The sequence below is a fragment of the Strongylocentrotus purpuratus genome, unplaced genomic scaffold (assembly GCF_000002235.5).
Source record: "Strongylocentrotus purpuratus isolate Spur 01 unplaced genomic scaffold, Spur_5.0 spur5_scaffold_9, whole genome shotgun sequence".
NCBI lineage: Eukaryota > Metazoa > Echinodermata > Echinoidea > Camarodonta > Strongylocentrotidae > Strongylocentrotus > Strongylocentrotus purpuratus.
In genome coordinates this window covers 33,059,493-33,079,911 of record NW_022145615.1, presented here as the reverse complement: position 1 = coordinate 33,079,911, position 20,419 = coordinate 33,059,493, and the positions used below count along the sequence as shown (strand labels likewise).

Here is a 20,419-nt window from a genome sequence, read left to right as displayed (position 1 = left end):
ATCTGTTTCCCCAAAGTCCTCCTCGACATGGCCGCCATTCCTCCTGATGCACAGTTGTACACGGTGAAGCATTCCTTGAAAAGTTCGCCGGATCATGTCCCCATCTTGGCGTACGTACCACGTCTGTCTCGTCCACGATTCTCCTCCGAAGCTTATCGATGTTAACAGGTGGGCTGCTGAAGATCCTTGACTTCAAGTGCCCCCACAAGAAGAAGTCGAGAGTGAGATCTGGTGATCTCGGTGCCACTCAACTTCCTCATTCAGCGAAATAACTCTGTTGCCGAAGAGCTGATGTAGGCGGTCAGCCAACGATTGTTAATGTACCTACGTATTGAGATAGCCCATTGGATTCATGTGCACTTCATGATGATGATGATGATGATGATGATTAAGATTAATATGATGACAATGATGATGATATGATGGTGGTAGTCAGGGGCGTACGCAGGATTTTTTAAGGGTAAGCGGACACTTTTTTTTTTTTTTTGGTCTCGAAATTTGAAAATTTGACATTTTTTTCCGTTGGGGGGGGGGGGGGGGGGGTAAGGTCACTTTACATTAGCCGTGGGCATAATTTTTTTTTTTTTTTTTTGTTAATTTAAAAAAAAAAAAAAAACAACAACAAAGGGGGGGGGGGTTTAGTTTATTTTTAGGGGGGTTTACACACATAAAAATGTCAAAGGGGGGGGGGGGGTTTGAACCCCCAACCCCCCCCCCCCCCCCTGCGTACGCACCTGGTGGTAGTGAATGTGTACTAAAGGGAAAGATTGTCAGGGAAATGCCACTTAAACATTCAGGGATCTTGATAAAAATCAATGATTAATCAGAAAAGGGGAAATTATGAGACAATTGTAACCGTGTGTGTTGCCTGTGTTTGTATATATGTGCGTGTGTGCGTCTGACTGTCTTTGTTCAATGCACTGTTTTATTCCTCACCCAGTAAGTTGGCGCAAGTAAAATATGGCAGTCTTGTAAAGATTGTCTGATGTTCAGTCATGCGTGAAGGGATTTAAATGAAAATGGTACCTAAATGTACTGGAAGGATAACTCTATTAAGACATATCATGCAACCCCTGATTAAATAGTCAAATGTCAAACAATACAACTTTTAAAAACTGGGACATTTTTTCTGACTCACCCTGTATAGAGCGTAACCTAGCCAAGACCTATACACATTACATAAATAGAGGTTAACCCTGGTCCTGGCCCTGGGACCAGGTCCAACATTAGTGCGCACGCACTTCACCCAATTTTGATACCGCATTAAACTCAGTGTACATGACCATGTACTATAATGTAAATGCATATAACAAATCATAACGGTAAGCATCACACATTTGAACATTAAATCCTCGCTTTCGATATAATCATATCAACCCACACGATACATCAAAACAATCACTGAAATCGTTCTGACACAATACACATATGTACATAACAAATATTTAGCATAACAATATTAATATTTAAATAAACAAAATTGGTTGAAGTTTGATCAACTCACCTGTAAGAGCAAAGCACAGAGAGGTGCCCGCTCCAAAGATTAGGAGGCCCTCTATAGTGCTCTACGAATGAATCCAAGGAACTCTACATTAGCAAGGAAGTGTGCATTTTGATGGTTATTGGTAATGAATATCCTATATGTGATAAGGAATGTTCGTATCTTGAGTCAATGAAGCTGATTCTTGTGAATGCATAAAACGAAATGCAACTTGTTCTACCTTGAATGGCATACTGAAAAACATTGCGTAGGTAATGTGGTTTTTGAAAGCAGGTAGAAGTAACATACGTTCAGCATTTAATTCATTGTCAGTTCAGAGAATCGCAACAAATTTTGCAACAATTTTTTCCCCATTGTAATAAAGCGAATAATTAAAGATGGAATAATCTATAAATGAAGCTCAAACATGAACATGGACTGATTTCATAGTTATGGAATTATCGTACCAAAAAGTTCATTTGGATTTTTCGCGGTTACAATTCGTCGCTGTTTTCACGAAGTGACGGTAGTAAAAAAAAAATGCATTCACTTTGCGTTACGATTTTCCTTACTACCATCACTTCGTGAAAACAAGGACGAATTGTTGGTACTTCTTTTCTAGTAAAGAACCCTGATAAGACAATAATATTCGATTAAGCATAATATAGTCGTAGTCGAGTGGCTTAAAAACATGACATGAGATTGGAAAGTCGTTGGTGCGAGTCCTTTCACAAAGACAATCTGCGATTGTCACTTTTCTCCCAAGTGTTAAATGGGTACTGGTAGAAGGAATTCCTTGAATGCTGTGAGCACCGAGATCGATACCCTAGCAGTTATAACGTCTACTATAGTCTGAGCGCATTGAGCACCTTGTTTGGTGGATCTATGCACGCGCTATAGAAATACGCAATATTATTAAAATTATATTTTCCGTTCGTATTTGAAATGTTAATTTTCGCAAAGGGGCATACACTCACATACATTGCTTCTCAATAGGCCACCAATTGACTTAGATTTTTATTATTCTACAGTTATGTTATTGTTAAGTGATTGCATATAGTACATATATGATATAAGTTACTTGGTGGTGTGAAATCCAAAATGCATGTGGAAAATGAAAATGAGTATAGGCTCACAGTTAACATCTGCATTATTCATACCCCTTGTAATTTTCTTTTCTGTTTATAACTCAAGAATGAAAGGTGGATTGGTTGAAATAGGGCCTTTGTTATTTGCTTTTTGATGTAAGCTTTGATATGTCACATTCTCAAGAAACAAATATAGTTGGGACAAAATTGTTTACATATTCAGAAAATGGCAAAACTGGGTATATGGGTATGAATAATTTAGTCTTTAACTGTATACTGTAAAAAAAAGTAAAATCTTTATTGGTATTCCAGGTGAGGTTGTTCATATCACAGTGCTGACCGCGGGATACACCAATGTAGATACATCTAGCCAGTTTGAGTATCAATGTTACCGCAGTGAACCAGATACAGACGCTATACTATCATTTGGTCGATCAGCACCCATAACAACAGACAGATCACCACCAGCGGATGAGAGTCACTTCAGTCGTTTTCCAACGACCAGAGTTGTCAAATTACCTGCAGCAGATGGATGGGATAGAGATGGTTTCGGTCCTTTCTACTGTGAGGCTTCTAAACCTGATCGAGATGTTACAAGGGTTACTACAATGTTCCAACGGAATGACAGTAAGATTATTATTCCATTCATCATAATACGTATAGGAATTCCTTTTTTTTTTAAAGATGTATTATCCAATATTGTAGACTACACATGATGCACTATAACAACAGAGGTAGGGTATCTTGAGCTATGAACAGATGTGAAGTTTTTTTTGGATATAGTTCATTTATAATCCGCATTGAAAATGATGCGCTACTATGGAAAATGTCGCGTACAGCAGAGACTTTATATACTGTCCATACGATTTACTGAGGGTCAGGAGCGAGAGTGATTCAATAAGATGACTCGTCAAAGATGAATGTTTGATAATGGCTATATTAAAAAGGCTTGATGTTTCACATGTATAATGAGAATGAATCTAGAGATTTTAGAGTAATTATCGTATACAAAGCATTCGCGGAATTGAGTTGAGCCTAAAATTATCCCAATTATGTTGATGCTGTTTATTAACATTCGAATGGTCAAAGGAAAGTCCTAACATATTTTGACATGCTACATACTCTTTTCCATGTTCTCATCTTGGAAATGATCTCAAATTGTAATTTTAAAATATTAACAGTGAGGTTATCCTATATACTTTAGTGTCTTTTATTATTTCTGGTTCCTGATTTCGGTCAACACCTATACAATACATGGATATATATATATAGGCGTGAAGAAAATGGTCTAGGAACGTGAGACGTAGCTGTACTTCACAATTTTATTACGAGCTTTCAACCGAATAAACACACCGACAGCCCAACACACAAGCAAGAACCTGAAGAAGGCCTCACAAGCCGAAAGCTCGTAATAAAATTGTAAAGTACAGCTACATCTGACGTTCCTAGACCATTTTCTTCACGCCTACATACTCTGGAACACCCGTTGCCATGTCAGAGTTTACGCACTTTTTATATATATATATATATATATATATACAGTGCGTCCCAGAAAAAACGAAACCGAACCGTAGACGAAAGACTTCATGCATGGCTGATTGTCAACGAAACGGAGTTACGTCTTTTGTCAATTCTGCTTTTTGCAACGGCAGGCAGCCAGTGAAAACGAATTATTTTGCTAAAATTATGAAAATGTAAGGGCTACTTTAAACAAACAGAACTTTGTCATTCCTTGCTCATTTTTCCTGATTGAGGTGTCATATGAAAGGGCAGAAACTCAACTTTCTAGAAATGTGATTTTCTCTTTGAAATTCAGATACCGCCCGCCAAATGACTTTTCGGTTTCCTCTCTTCAAATTGATTTTATTCACTCATGCGTGAAATATGCATCATAATAAGTTCCATCAAATGAAAGAGGAGGGTCTAAGCTTTTCAAATACTGTATGTGTCATTTATTAATTATAAATTTGACTAAGTTATGATAAAACATCGATAATTCTCGGTTTCGTTTTATCCGGGACGCACTGTATATATATATATATATATATATATATATATATATATAAATGTTGTGTAGTTGTCACGCGCCGGTTTTAAAGTGACACACTCTTCACCATTGAACTAATTGAATGCAAAGTCTTATTATTAAGCATGTGGTTTCCTATAGTGAGTAAATTGCTACAGTACACGTGACTTTTAGGTGCTACATCATGTAATGCATTACAGTTAACTTAATAATTTGTTAATTTATTATTATCTCTTTTAACAGCTAAATTCATATCAAGTGATGGATTTTTTACAAAAACGGTTAATGTGAATGACACTGGGGTGATGATCAGCATGACTAGTCGTAGTAATCCTGATGAGAGTGACAATGTGATTACTTGGATGAAAGATGGAAGTGAGGTTCTTACATCATTTGATGGGCAGACTCAGATCAGCTTCCCAAACCCAATCCAGATATCAGACCAAGGAATCTATGAGATCTACTATGATAACGAGAGGAATCAAAATAGAGGAGGTTTATACAGACTCATCGTCAGAGGTATATGTACATGTGTTTTCCTGCTTCATTCAGATAGGGCTTTTTGAGAGGATCCAATGACATACACTATAGTTCTACGTTCGAGAACTTTATTTTTTAACCAAATTTTTAATTGTCTACGTCAATTGTTTTTTTACCCTGTTTATCTGCTATCTATATTCTTATCTGTTTTAAAATGTAACCTTTAATGACATGTATTTTACATAATTATCTTTTACTCTCCCTTTCTCATATTAGAATGCCCTGCTGGTAAGTGGGGTCCCCCTGAGTGTTATGGTATCTGTGATAAATGCTACAATGGTGGAATCTGTGATGACAAGTCTGGTCTATGTATCTGTCCTAACAACTTCATGGGAACGAATTGTTTAGAAAGTAAGTAGGCCTGTAGAACTTCATGTGGAATGATGTTTATTTCTATCTCTTAAAAGGTGAATTGAGGAAGATATTTCTGGACTTATTCCATTGTAAATGAAATGAGTAGTATCCATCTATTTTACATGTTCATTTCAAATATTCTTCTTCCTGTCGAGGAGATAGATAAATCGTAGTATCAAACATCATGTCTTTTTCAAGTTTAAAATGTGTACTTGTAAATATTCATTCTACCACGAATCGTTACCAAGAATCATATTCATTTATGATTTATAATTCTGTTTCTAAGGTATTATCTCTCATGTATTATCAACAGTCTGTTATATAACGTAAAATGTCTTTGTAAATACTTTGTAAAGTGATCCTCTCTACCAGAGTTGCGGGTCATTCTACATGTACATGTATATACACTGTACACCATATACATCAATACAAAACACGAATGAAAAATTATATACAGCAGGGGAAAAAATTGGCTTTTGTTTCTTATTCCTTAATACTATATGAATGTCTAATAACGCCTTGATAAATGTCTCAATAACATTAATTTCTATGATCGACGAACTTTGCTATCCATGGAATGGGAGGGCTGTTATCCTTAAAGAGCATTATAAACCACCAATAATTTTGCAAAGGAGGTTACAGGAAGTCAACCACCATATTTGAAATTTATCTCCTGAAATCTTATTTCATATGCAAGTCTATAAGGTTTTGATTCAACATTGCAACTATTTTGTTTCAGCTTGTAGAAATTCTGGTGGAAATCGATTTGGATTGAGCTGCGAGTTTCGATGTTCATATAACATTAATGCTGCCACACAATGTCATGGGTTTCTCTTTTGCCTGCCTGATCCTTATGGATGTTCATGTGACGTCGGTGCCCATGGTCTAGCATGTAACACACGTAAGTCTTTCGATAGTCTAATAATTGTGCTTAAATTATAATAGTGAAAATACATGTATCTAGAAGGCCTAAAAATTATCATACAATCATGCACATCTACAATTCTCAGAAGATTGTATTTTTTCTTGGAATATCAAAAGCACATACCATGATATATATATATATATATATGGCTAGATTGATGAGTGAGGTCAGGTGCTACTCAGTGGAGAAGAGAAGAAGAAGAAGAAGAAGAAGAAGAAGAAGAAGAAGGAGGAGGAGGAGAAGGCGAAGGCGAAGAAGATTAGAAATTGACAAGAAGAAATAATTGTAGCATGCACAACATTTCTTTCTAATGAATGTATTGTATTTGCCCATCTTGATTGTATTTTTAATTCTATTACAGAATGTACTATGGGTACATATGGTCCAGGATGTTCACAGACATGTCACTGTGGTTCATCATGTGATATCTACAGTGGAATATGTACAGGTGGATGTCAGGCTGGCTGGTCTGGGGATAACTGTCAAAGTAAGTCATGGTCAGCATTGATAACAAATGATATGACATAAATGCTTTCCCCAAATTATACATTGTCACTGCAGCTTTGTATTATTTGTAATTTTGTTATTTTTAACCCCATTGCCTACAAGACCCGGTTGGCTCCTGTATTTATACTTTTTTTTTGTGGAATTAGACAATTCAGTAGTCAATGGTTTAACTTGAAGATATTATATTTCTAATTTTGTAGATATGCCCACTCTTAAGCTGTCTTTTGGGGATAACTCTCCCGTATATTCCATTTCCCTTAGACGTAATATTATTATTAGTATTATTAGTAGTAGTAGTAGAAGTCGTAGTAGTATCAGACGACTGGACGACTTCATTGGATAACTTGTCTAGCACCAGGCTAATCTGCCACAAGGCCCATTTCAAGTTCATTAATAAAAGAGATTAATTCTTTCTAAAAATACACGAATTTATCTAGTGAAGCCACTGTTAAATTCAAGAATATGTGTAATAATTGAAATCAATAGTAAAACAAAAATATAACCACTAGTTGTAAAGAAAAAATATTTATAATGACAACGATTTATATTTTCTGGACTCCATCTAGTATCATTTTCAAGTGCTTGCTGAATTATTGTTTAAATATTCTTCTTAAAATCCCCAGTCCCAGATGAATGTGAAGGCGGTTACTTTGGATCTCAATGCACTGATAAATGTCATTGCTTGAATGATAAACCATGTGATAAAGATCCTGGAGAGTGCCCTGAGCAGAAGTGTGCTCTAGGATACAAAGTACGCAATGGCCAGGTCAAATGTCAAGGTAAAATGCTATTTTTTAATAAAGGGTGTTGAATTTTCCATACCAATTCCTCATTCATTTTTCTTCAAACTACATAAAACATGTTCATCAAGTTTGGTGCAGTGTGCATGCCACCAGTGGCGGATCCAGGGAGGGGGCCCCCTCCCCTGGAGGAAAAACAGGTAAAAACACGTTAATTTTACCTTTATTTGAAGACGGGCCCCCTCCCCTGGTGCTCAAGGGGGGGGGGAGGGGTGCGATATCATTTTTTTTTTTTTTTTTTTTTTTTTTTTGGGGGGGGGGGGGCGCAATATTATTCAACGGCTGGCTAAATATTTTCTCACGAATCGGGCCCCCTCCCCTGCCGCCGGCTGGATCCGCCTATGCATGACACACCAGGATTGTTTTATGTATGAACAGTCATAAATCCATGTACATGTATGTATATTGGTCATATCAACCATATACAAATATATATATATATATACATAGTGCTGTGATAGTAAATATATTTTTATAGATGTATACTCTGGATGGGGATTCTAGTATAAAATATTGACTGCTTTGAGGGGCAACGTTGAAACTATATTGCCTAAGGTGATCTTGAAACTGTACTCTGCCCCTGAACACACTTGAGTTGTTCATATGGCCCCCAAAATAGCAGTCATTCTTTGTTATACGATACCTATGCACCTGTTCCCTGTAATTCTACACCTAACCAAGTTCTTATCTTCGACCCTTGACCCAATAGCTGACCCTAACCCTAAACCCAACCGAACCTAAGACCTAATTGCAACCCTAGCCCTAACCCATACATTTGCTGAAATACAGCTCAGAATAATTGTCCTAGGAACTAACGTCTGGTCTGCTCCGTTGGATAGCATCACACAACAATCATCCGTAGTATTTTGTAGCAGAGAGAAAGAGCTGCACTAGTTATGAAAAGTATTTGTCTTAAAATGAAAAGTTGGAGCCAGCATGGTGAGCTGTCCATCTAAAAGTGGTAAACAAGATAACAGCAGATCTAGAGGTGGTCCCTGAACAGCTGGCTTCAACATATTTTTTAGCAGTACTGGACCTTTACTTGTAATCATGAAAGCAATAGATTGCTGATCAACGATGACAAGACATAGAGTTCCTCGTCGTTACCACACGTCAGCAGTGCAGAAGATCAACACCCCACATCATGATCGGCAAAACTGATACCTTCCCTGCATCTTATGAACTCGGGTTGCATGTTTGATTCGAACATGACCATGAATCGACATGTCCTTGGATGACATGCAAGGCAGCCTTTTTCCGATTTTACTACCGTCCGTCGAATTCGCAAGTATCAAGACCAGAGGTAATTACTGACTTTTACCAATGCCTTCATCACTATGGTCTAGAACTCTATGCCACTGCAACCCACATTGAGAAACTACAGCTAATTCGAAATGGTGCCGTCAGACTTGCCACAGGTTCACCCAAGTCCTGTCACATGAAACCTACCCTTCGTCAATTGAACTGGCTGCCCATCAGGCCCCGGATTCAATACAAAATAGTTCTTCTCACCTTCAAATACATCCACGGTCTGGCTCTGTCCTCCCTACCTATTTGAACTCATAACTATCAGGCAACCACCCTCTACTCCCTTCGCCCCACTCAAGGCATCACGCTGAACCACGGTATAACCACCCATCTCCCAAGATGCTACCCACATTTGGTGATAGAGCCTTCACAACTGCTGCTCCCAAACTGTGGAATAACCTTACCGATATCTCTAACCAACAATCTGTCAATACCTTCAAAAATTATCTAAAAACTCACCTCTTCTGTGAACAATATAACTGTAAAGTGAATTGTGCATGTATATGAAAAATGCGCTATATGAATACCTTATTATCATTTCGATTATTACAAAGTTAAACTTACTACAAAGACGTGAGCCAGGAGAAAATCGAATAAATTTACCTGATTGAAATGATTTTATTTTTGTGTTTACAAACCTATTTCCTCAGCCAAAGAATAGGCCTTGGTATTGAGGTATGATCATTGACCAGATGTTTCCAATATATTCGACTTTTGTTTTATGTTTTTCAGAGTGTGAAGGGGGTACCTTTGGTTTGGATTGTCTTCAGCAATGTCACTGTGCTCCAGAAGCTTGTGAGACGGAGAGGGGTCTTTGCAAGGGACAATGCATTGATAGTTGGACTGGACCATACTGTCAAAGTAATTATACCTAGCATTTTGTTTTCTGGTTTCTTTTCTTGTTCAGCTTAAATTGGTTCGGATGAAAACTATTTCAGAGTGCATATTATATGCGCATGTATTTCCTCATTTTTAAAGATGTTAATCACAATCTTGGTCAAGAAGTTTAATTTCTATGCAGAGCCACATGAGTATCAGTACATGGGGGATACCGGCGCTATATGAATAGCCATTATTATTTTGATCATTGTCTTGTTGGTTGCAGACATTGAACATGTACACATAAGTTCGAAAACTATTTTGTATTGTTTGCTCTGTATGAAGTCCAATCTCTATTTTAATGAAGTTTCTCCTACACGATACATGCTGTAATTGGAAGTGTAATGGTAATGTTAGAAATTAAAAAAAAAAAAAAAATCCTCCAAATGACTTTCTGTAATTTAATAATCTTTGTAGTACAAAATAGTTTTCTCAAGTGGATAGACATCTTGATTGATATTAGTCAGTGGTTTCACGAAGCATGTATGATTTGCCTCACTGCCATATAATAATGATGATAATAATAATATTTAATTCTTATATAGCGCTTAATACAAATGTCTCTAAGCGCTTTAAAAATATACTATTAAGCAAATAGACTTTAATCAAAATAATCAAATTAAGATCTTCCCTTGTTTAGGTACACCTACATGTACATGTACACGTGTATTACATATCATTATATTACAAACAACTTTACATGTCTACAGCAATAGAAGATTTTCAACCCAGTCATTTCATAGTTAGCAAGCACGGAATCCAATGACCGGGGTAATAGTATATTTGTAAATCGCTTAGAGAAATTTGTAATAAGCGCTATATAAAAATTAAATATTAAATATTGTTATTAGCATTACTATCAAGAAATGAACGGGTTGAAATCTTCTATTGCTCTAGACATATAAAGTTGTATGTAATGATTTGTAATTATGCTTGGTTTTTGACAGGAACAACAAAATTATCAGTAATTTGATATTCTTTCGAACTCTTTCGAAGAATCGAATTCTTTCTTTTATTGATGAATATGTTGATGGTCAATGTTTTACAAAATGCATGTAGGATTTGTTTGTCATATGTATTGTAAGTTATCTACATAAAGCGCGCGGATTTTTAATAAAATGATTGGCCTTAGGGTTTGCTCTGTCTCGATAAGTCGGTGCATAATTTAGTGTTTAATGTCTGGTTTGATTCTTGACAGGAATATTAAGATTGGTTCCAGTGAGAGTGAACCCATATCAACCGTCTAGCTTCACATGTTATGTTGAGGCTATCCCACTTCCCGATGCATCCTCAGTTGATCTTTACAGACGTACTGGAGACATAAATAACAGGACAGGAATCACCAGGAGATCTAGCACTGTCTTAGGGTCAGAACAAGCTGTTGTCTTTGATGTTGATAGTGTGTATCCACAGGAAGATGGGAGATACGAGTGCAGTCTTATTGTTGAAGGTGTAGGCTATCCCAGTACGCTCATTACCAACGCAACATATGGTGAGCAAACTGCGTGACATCACTTTACTCTACTGTACTTCTGTGAGATACGTTTGTAATAGGAAGCAGGAATTCATTATCTTTAAATGCAGAATCATTCGCAGTCACATTGTCTGAATACAGGGTTACAGGAAATCTGTTAGGTTTTGTTGTTTGTACTTTGGTAAATTTTATTTTCACGTTAACTTGATGGAAGAAACTTAAATGATAGGTGTGTCATTGTCAATGATTTTGACGGTTATTTCAATAAATTGTATTAATTATTTCTGTCTCTTTTCCTTTTTGTCAGTTCTGCCAGTCATAGAGAAAGAACCAGTGATATTGAGCACCACGTCAACTACAGTAGGTCTTCGATGGAATGCATGGTCTGAAGAAGATGACAAAGGTGATCCTCCTCTGGTAGGATATGATGTCTTTGTAAAGAAGGAAACTGACTGGGTAACGGATCAGAGAGTAGACCAAGTCACAACATCAGCTATCGTTAGTAACCTGACACCCGACACAGATTACAGGTTTCGTGTAGCAGCAGTGAGGGAAGGAACAGGTGGAACAGGACCCATGTCTCCTAGGAACAACACAATAACTCTCTGTAGAAGTAAGTTATGTTCAGAAAATACATAATTGAATCTCCCAAGGATTTGTCATGATTTCCGAGTGCAGAAGAATATTTTTGAAGATGCTTACTTTTCAATTTACATTTATCTACAACAAAGTACATGTATTACATTAAATGTAAATTATTTAAATATGCACTTTCCAATGATTGAATGCTCTTTAACTTATTTAGTTCTGTGAGTTAAATCTGTCTCATAGAAATATTTGTATTTTCCATTCCATATATATTCTGCTTTTTAATTTTTCTATCTATCTAACATTTGAAACTGAAATTTTCTTATATAAAATATGCTTTTTTCCGAATGTGTTTATAACATCCTTCGTTGTTTTTTGCCTATGGGTAGTTTCATGTTTCACAAGTTGACGTTTATTTAAAATCACATGAAGAGTACCTGTTGTAACAATGGATGATTTTACTAAGACGTGCATGTACATGTAATGAATTTATCTACTGCAGGTACAAGCCATTAAGTATCGTCTATATAATTTTAAACTTCAGAACCCAGTGCTTCTCCAACTGGACTACAAGTTTTAGCCATCAACCCTAAAGAGCTAGAGGTGACATGGGAGGTATGAACCGTTTGAAGAATAGCTGTTTGGTCACTTAGTAAAATGTAGTTGGATGAAAAGACTCGTCCAGAACACAAATGTATAACTGTTTAATAAAGGCAACGTTTAACAATGTTAAATCTGAGATGCATGGCCCTACATGTTATCAGTATCTGTGATATGGTGTAATATTGAAGCCCTACAAAATTGCGCTTCAAAATGAATATGAAGTGTCTCAAATAAGTGAAAATTTTTGAGTGACCGGTTTTACTATGCTCATTTTCCCCAGTAGACTGTAGTGTTAAAAAAACCGTTAGGTAAACGAAAAATGAAATTTCGATTTCCAATCATAAATATCTTGATAATCAAACAGGCGATCTGCTTGTAAAAGCCATAGATTCATGACTGACCTAAAGGTTTATACTTATGATTGCAGCATGAGCTACATCCAGGATTTTGTTTCAGGATCTGAGACAATGTTACCGAGTCGCTTTGATAGTCACAATGTTCTAACATTGAGGTAGAACCACAACTTGGGCCATGAAGCTGGTTAATATAATTATGTTCTACCCTGATTAGACTTAATTTTACTTACGCTTTCATCAAGATTTGTCAAAAATGAACGTTAAGTCACTCACTTCACTAGTTTGCCTTTGGCATTCTTCACGTACATCAAATTTTGACTAAATGAAATGCTTCCTAATTGAAAAGAGGTGTACCAATTTTTCTGTTTGCCAGTTGAAAGTGTGTGCTTTGGGGTTTATATAATACAGTTTTAATAACATTTTAAAGTAGGAAGCTAGTAATATAAAGATATTTTGTGAACAAAACAAGAAATTCTTGTTCTGCAGAATGCTCCATCACGTTGATTGCAGCATCATAATTAATGCAAGAAACTGTAGGCAAAATATGATAACATCTTTGTTTACTAGTGTGAAAGTAACATCTTCAATGTGATTGTGCTGCATGTGACATGTATTTGCTCCTTAATGTTTCAGCATCTCCAATCAGAATCAGCAGAATGCCGGAGTGGAGTGACTCATTATATGATATATTACGCTCCCTCTGGTTCAATTCCTTTAAACTCTCTCATGGTTCGTAATGACACAAGCTCTTACACGATAAGAGGGTTGGATACCTATCTGGACTATACCATCCAAATAACTGCATCAAATGAAGACGAGGAAAGTGATAGGAGCAGGGAGACTATCGGCAAAACGATTGAAGAAGGTAAGACTTCATCAGCTAGTTATCTTGAATTCTTGTAAGGAAAATATTCCGATATGTATAGTAGAAGACTGACGTGCAAATCGCTGTTAATTACTTTATATAGTTTTGTTGAACACATTTTCCAACGAGTGCTGCCAAAAAAAGGTGAGAACAAAAGCAGTGAGACTAAGAAATTGAGAGTTTGCCTGCCGAATACAGAGTACATTTTTTTCTTTCATTCTTTTGTTGCAAATATTGATACGCTGGGAAATGAGATCCAATCAATATTATTCAGTTGTATACAGTGAGCATTGGATATATATTTGTAGATCCTAGCCTGTGTAGCTTGAGGCCCATCTCAGACGATTAATTGTTTATTCGTTTATTATTAATTTGTGTGTTTGTTTTATTTTTTTTGTGTAAAGGGCTATTTCACTCTGCTGCTTGTAATATTAGTTAGCTGTCTATTTGATTCCCTTTAGTAAACTACTAAAGTCATGTATGGCATTTAGTTACATTGTTATTGCAATCAATATCACACAAGACAAAGTACTACTGGGCCCCGTCTTATAAGAGTTGCAATTGATCCAAATCAATTGCAAGTCCTCCAATCAATCGCAAGTTTGCAGTCTCTTATTTCTGAATATGTATATAGTTGCGATTGATATCAATCGCAAATAAGTTGCGATCAACATCAAGTCTTTATAAGACGGGGCCCTGGTCTCATGACAAATTAAATATTATTATTATTATTATGACAAATTTACTGGACCATTTTTAAAAACTTTTATCTATACAGTGCGTCCCAGAAAAAACGAAACCGAGAATTATCGACGTTTTATCATAACTTAGTCACATTTATAATTAATAAATGACACATATTTGGAAAGCTTAGACCCTCCTCTTTCATTTGATGCAACTCATATGATGCATATTTCATGCATGAGTGATTAAATCAATTTGAAGAGAGGAAAACAAAAAGTCATTTGGCGGACGATACCTGAATTCCAAAAAGAAAATCACATTTCTAGAAAGTTGAGTTTCTGCCCTTTCATATGACACCTCAATCAGGAAAAATGAGCAAGGAATGACAAAGTTCTGTTTGTTTAAAGTAGCCCTTACATTTTCATAATTTTAGCAAAATAATTCGTTTTCACTGGCTGCCTGCCGTAGCAAAAAGCAGAATTGACAAAAGACGTAACTCAATGCATGAAGTCTTTCGTCTCGGTTTCGTTTTTTCTGGGACGCACTGTATATATGGTGTATGAGGTTCTTGTTTGCTCATATACTGCTTTTTAGTCCTTACCATAACCCGCCCTCATCCCCCCAAAAATAATGTAACCTCTCATAAAAACTTTATAAAAGTTTATTAATATAGACTCAAATTATCTGTTTTTTCCTTAACAGTTGCACCTAGTCCTATTAATGTGGCTATACCACAGAGTACTACAAGCTCCTTCACTGTATCCTGGTCTACGCCTCTACCATATAACATCAATGGTAACATCCAGAAGTATATCATCCGCTTCAAGCAAACTGATCCCATTGTTGATGGTGACTATAAGATGGAGGAAGTATTGAATGGTATGTTTGGAGGAGAGCATACTGTGGTAGACCTGACAGCACAGTCCAACTACTCAGTTCAGGTAATACATGTCATGTTATTATATGTACTTGTATACGTCTTGGGAAGGTAAAGAGGAGTGGATTGACATGGATGGGTCATGTTTGAGAAGTGAAGATGATGAACCTGTTAAAAGAGTGTGGTATCTGGAAGTGGATGGATTAAGAGGGAAAATAAGACCAAAGATTAATAGAAAGATATAATGTCATGAAGAAGAAAGCAGTAAGGTTGGTCGAAATGAGGAGGAAGCTTTGAGACAAGAAGAAGTGGAGGGAGGCGTGAAAGTCAGTAATCCCTCGTAAGAGGGAAATGATTTGCTTATATCGTGGTCAAAACTGCCATTATATAATTCAACATTGACTGGGGGTAGCTATATTTGCGTGGATGCAATAGATTCGAGTGAACTTAACAATGGATGCACTCAGAGGACATGAGCACTACATTCAGATTGGTAAATTGCCCTTTAAATTTAAAACGTCTAAATGGCATGTTTTGTCAAATATCCCTTTTTGAAAATCCGCACTTGAGATGCGATGTATAAAACACATTTTGACAGCTTATTTCTTTTGTCACAGAGTTGACCTCACTTAGCCTCTAAAAAGTCAGCTATATATGTGTTTTTAGAACTTTTAGTTCAACTGTGTAAAGAGCATGAAAGAGCAAATTCCCTTTTCATAAGTAACCAAAGAATTGCCCTAATACTCGGCTGCTAAAAGGACAACATCGTTCATTAAAAAAAGAAATATATAAATTGTATAGCATGATTTTTGTAATAATATAGGTACAGACTGTTAATGGAGCTGGTTCTAGTAATTGGTCAGAACCTGTGAATGCTAAGACGATGACACCGGGTAAGAGTATTATAAGGCTTATCAATATTGTGTTCATACATAAAACCTTTTTTCCATGAGAATTTAAACTTTGAATACTAAATTCTACTCATTCCCATAATATTTTATACATGGACCACATGTTTCAACAAAGTTCTATCTTAACCGCCAGTACTTGAAAGATGCGTGTATCTCAAGGTAAACAAAACTTCTTTTGTTCCATGGATTGCACATTTTGCCCAAGAATATCTACATTGAACACTTTTTGGAACTAAGAATTGTTATGTTTTACTTCCTGACACAGAAACAACTTGCAATTAATTTGTTGTCCCTGAGATCCTACAAATCATGGCAAAAATGGATTTATGGACAGCAAACAACCCATAGCAAGGGTCTATCATTTGTAAGTTGTAAGTTCTATGCTTTTGAAGCAGCGATCCAATCTTTACTCATAGGAACTTCATGTTGCTGTGACCAGCTGTCAACATTGCAAACATCTGCTGATACTTATAGTGGCTAATGTTCCTAATTGCATAATACATGTATACACACACACACACACACACACACACGCAATTAATAAACAAACAAATTTAACAAAAAATTCCCCAGTTTCCATTGGCTTTCATACGGGAGCCATCGGATTCCTGTATTTGATTGGTACATTGTATGAGTCATATTCATTTATTGTAACATTATAGGTTGCCCTCCATGTGCGTCAGTAGGACTGATAGTAGGGAGTGCCATGGCTGCCCTCGTTATCAACAACCTGGTCATTATTCTCGTCATTGTCATCTTTAGAAGGTGAGTGACAGGAAGACCGTTGTCTAAGGGTCATTAAAATAGTTGAAATACACTGTATACAGACAAAAAGTAGACAAACACTAAAGACAATGAAAAACTCCCTTTCATTTTTTTGCTCAAGTTGCAAAAAGATGATTAAAAAAACAAAACTACAGAATTACGCAATATATTTGTGAAATAAAAAAAATCAAAAGATTTAATATCATCGTTAGGAGTGTTCCTTTAGAGTGATGGGTGTTTTGGTTATGTACATTAGGCCTCAACAAAAGAAAATGTTGTATTGCCCTTTAGGTGCCAAATTATGGGTCGGTTCGTTGTAAAATTTTTTAAAAACTTTTTTGTTCTTCTCCCTCTTTGGGCTGATATATCTCAGTTTTATTTTTTCTAAAAAAACGTGTAAAAAAATTAAAATTAAATTAAAAGCCGACCTTAGATTTCAAGATTTTTGGGTCGGTCGCAAAGGGCAATAAAACACCTTTTTTTTTGTAGGCCTTACACTAATTTTGGTCAGGAAGCATGTTAATTCATTGATGTTACAAAGGAGAAGGAAATAAATGTAGTTTTGAATTGAATTTCACTTCCAGGATTAAACAAAGACGTTTGAACGCTGAACCAGCCGCGTCGCCACCAAATAAAGCACAAGAGACCTCTTCGAAGTATGGGAACCCTGCATTTGATGACTCGGACACCCATGCATACCAAGATCTCAATACAGACACACCTAATTACCAGAATCTTACCGACCCCCATAACTATCAAGATCTTAAGAAACCCAACATCGACGTTAACTATCAAAATGTCACAAAATCAGACCCGGGAGACACTTATGAAGAAATATAGAAACAACCCTAGCGTGGCGAAGGTGTATGGTGCCAACATTGATACTTGCTGGATCAACAATTATCCTTTCGCTCCCATACAGACTTTAATTTTTTTGAAAATAGTATACTTAAGGTAAAAGACTTATATTTTGTCCAACTAGGTCAATTAATATATGATTATATAAATAATATGTTGCCATCTGTTTTTCAAGAAATGTTTTTTTTTAAACAGCTCAGTCCATAATTACCAAACAAGACATTCGGAGGATTTTTCATTTACCTCTCTTGCGGACCCTCTTAGCTCAGAAAAACATTTATATAGGAAGGCTCCATCGATTAATATTCATAAGAATTGTTTTTATTACAATCATATAAACCTCATTGAGGTATAAGATGTTGCTGTTGTTTTAGTTGAATACAAGATCTTTCTCAACTCAGTGACTCAAAATGTAATTTGATATATTATATTATGCCCTCTCGTGCTTATCTCCTTTCTAATGCGCATTTCTCTTCCCTCATCTTCTTCTCAACCCCAAATGCAACTCTTCCTTTTGTATTATTTTCTATACCCCCGATCTCTCACTCCCTTTTGGCATCGTCTACTCCTTGTGTTCTGACCGTGTTCCTTTGTCATGTAAAGTACTGTCTTGTCCTTTTCTCGTCTCTGTTGGCGTCCCTTTTTTAAAAACCTATTCTGTAATTCCTTGTAAAGTTGCGAACTTGTTAAAGATAAAGGTGAGTTCTGGTAATGCGATTGCATTGAGAAAGAAAAGGTGAGGAATGGATCAGAGGAAGTTGATCATTTAGCATATAGGTATTGGTGTGTACTGCAAGGTTCTGGAATCATCAAAATCATAATAAATTTGGCCCAGTCTTGGTAAAGTAACACAGAAATATGGGACTACACAAATGGTGTCGGGGCTAGCTTACCTTGATTTCCTTATCTTCCTATGCTCATTACTCAGCCAGTATACAGTTTCTTCCAAAATTGTTTTTGCACATGACATTTATTTGTAATCTTGAACATTCAGAGTGTAAGTTTCGTTTGATTCTGTGAGAATTCTTTTAAAAAAAAAACAGAACTCAAGTTTATCTTTAATTGAATTTGAGGGGTCCACAACTGTACAAGCATTGCTTTTTAGTCGACCCCTCTGTTCCCAATATATATTCCTACGTTGTTGTAAATGTTTATAATCGATTTGTAATGCTTTTTTGGAAACATAAATAAATTTGATGAAATTGGAATGATGAACATGCTATGCACTACACAGAGTTGGTAATACGTTCATCTTGATGCTCATACTGATTCATTTTCTATGTGCTTATTCTACGGTACTTATCTGTTGCAATTGTTACAAGAGTTATAACGAAACTTAAACAGGTATTTCCCAAATGTTATAGAAATAGGTTATATGTAATGTGATTTGTAAATCATTACTCGCTAGCTAATAAAGGGATGAAGGGTTGAATTTGAATGTAAATTCTTCCGATTAACTTTCATTTACAATGCAAAGATGTCTATTTTAAGTTATCCGCTACATTATTTTGTACAGTAAATGTTATGATTTTGTTTTCACTTGAGGCGGTGTAATGTTCCTCAATGACATAGATCTCTTTTTAGATTTTCTAACGTGTAATTTATATAGATTTATTCAAAATCTTTTGCCGAAGGAAGGACAAATATTTATCATCATATGTGTTCCTTCTTGCATTTAGGTTTAGTAACCTTTGAGTTTTCATACGCTATTCGAGATAAACACCTTATGCTCCTTACGCGTGTGAAATGACGTAGCTGACAAAAATAGTGAGCAGAGAGAACTGAGATATCATGAGACAAGAAGTAACTAGGCTGTTTAAAATAATTAAAGGTTATTTTATATGGATTGAAACAAGGTTTTGTGAAAGCCTGTTTACATTCAGGCGCGTACGCAAGAGGGGGGGGGGGGGTTGATCCCCCTTTCCCTTTTTTTAATGTGTGTGTTTTGTAGGAACCCCCCCCTTTGTTGTTTTTTGTAATAAAAACAAATAATACTAACCAACAAAAACAAAATTGCTGAATGGGTGACCCAAAAAAGCTGACCTTTACCCCCCCCCCCCCCAAAAAAAAAAAAAAATTATGGGACCAAAACACACAAAACAAAAATGTGCTCTTCACCAATCTGCTTTTCTGCTTTTCTGCTTTCTTTTAGAGTAGTTTATTGGAGTGTGACGTAACGGGGGGGGGGGGGGGTTAGTCCGCGGGTGAGGAGGCTTCAACCCCCAAACCCCCTCATCCCTCGACACGATAATGGATACACACATTTTTATAACATAAACAAATATATGCCATGTGCACAGTTTCAGAATTGCCCTGCAGAATTGTTCGTCACTCCTTTGCCAAGATTCCACCACCGACGGGAAAGTTATCCGCGACTCCACCACAATTCCGAAATTCACTTACCAAACTACCAATTTGATATCCGCATAGACCTAGTGATCTCAAATCTATTTCAAATTGTCGCCATTCTGTTTATTTTATTTCTCTGCTTTTATACAAATGAAGTTAGTAAAAGCGTTAGCTCGCTCTTT

General features: G+C 36.3%; 1 protein-coding gene across 1 annotated transcript; it reads left to right on the top strand.

The window, feature by feature from the left end:
- The first annotated feature begins 27 nt into the window (after nucleotides 1–27).
- Nucleotides 28–18,685, top strand: LOC105439376 (angiopoietin-1 receptor-like). Its single transcript, XM_030976431.1, has 16 exons — nucleotides 28–160; nucleotides 2,902–3,195; nucleotides 4,838–5,113; nucleotides 5,351–5,485; nucleotides 6,228–6,389; nucleotides 6,775–6,900; nucleotides 7,544–7,699; nucleotides 9,761–9,889; nucleotides 11,106–11,399; nucleotides 11,689–11,994; nucleotides 12,514–12,584; nucleotides 13,562–13,793; nucleotides 15,180–15,418; nucleotides 16,178–16,247; nucleotides 16,928–17,030; nucleotides 17,615–18,685. Exons 1-16 carry the CDS (start codon nucleotides 28–30, stop codon nucleotides 17,868–17,870), a joined length of 2,982 nt encoding a protein of 993 aa, XP_030832291.1. The 3' UTR covers nucleotides 17,871–18,685.
- The last annotated feature ends 1,734 nt before the right edge of the window (nucleotides 18,686–20,419 follow it).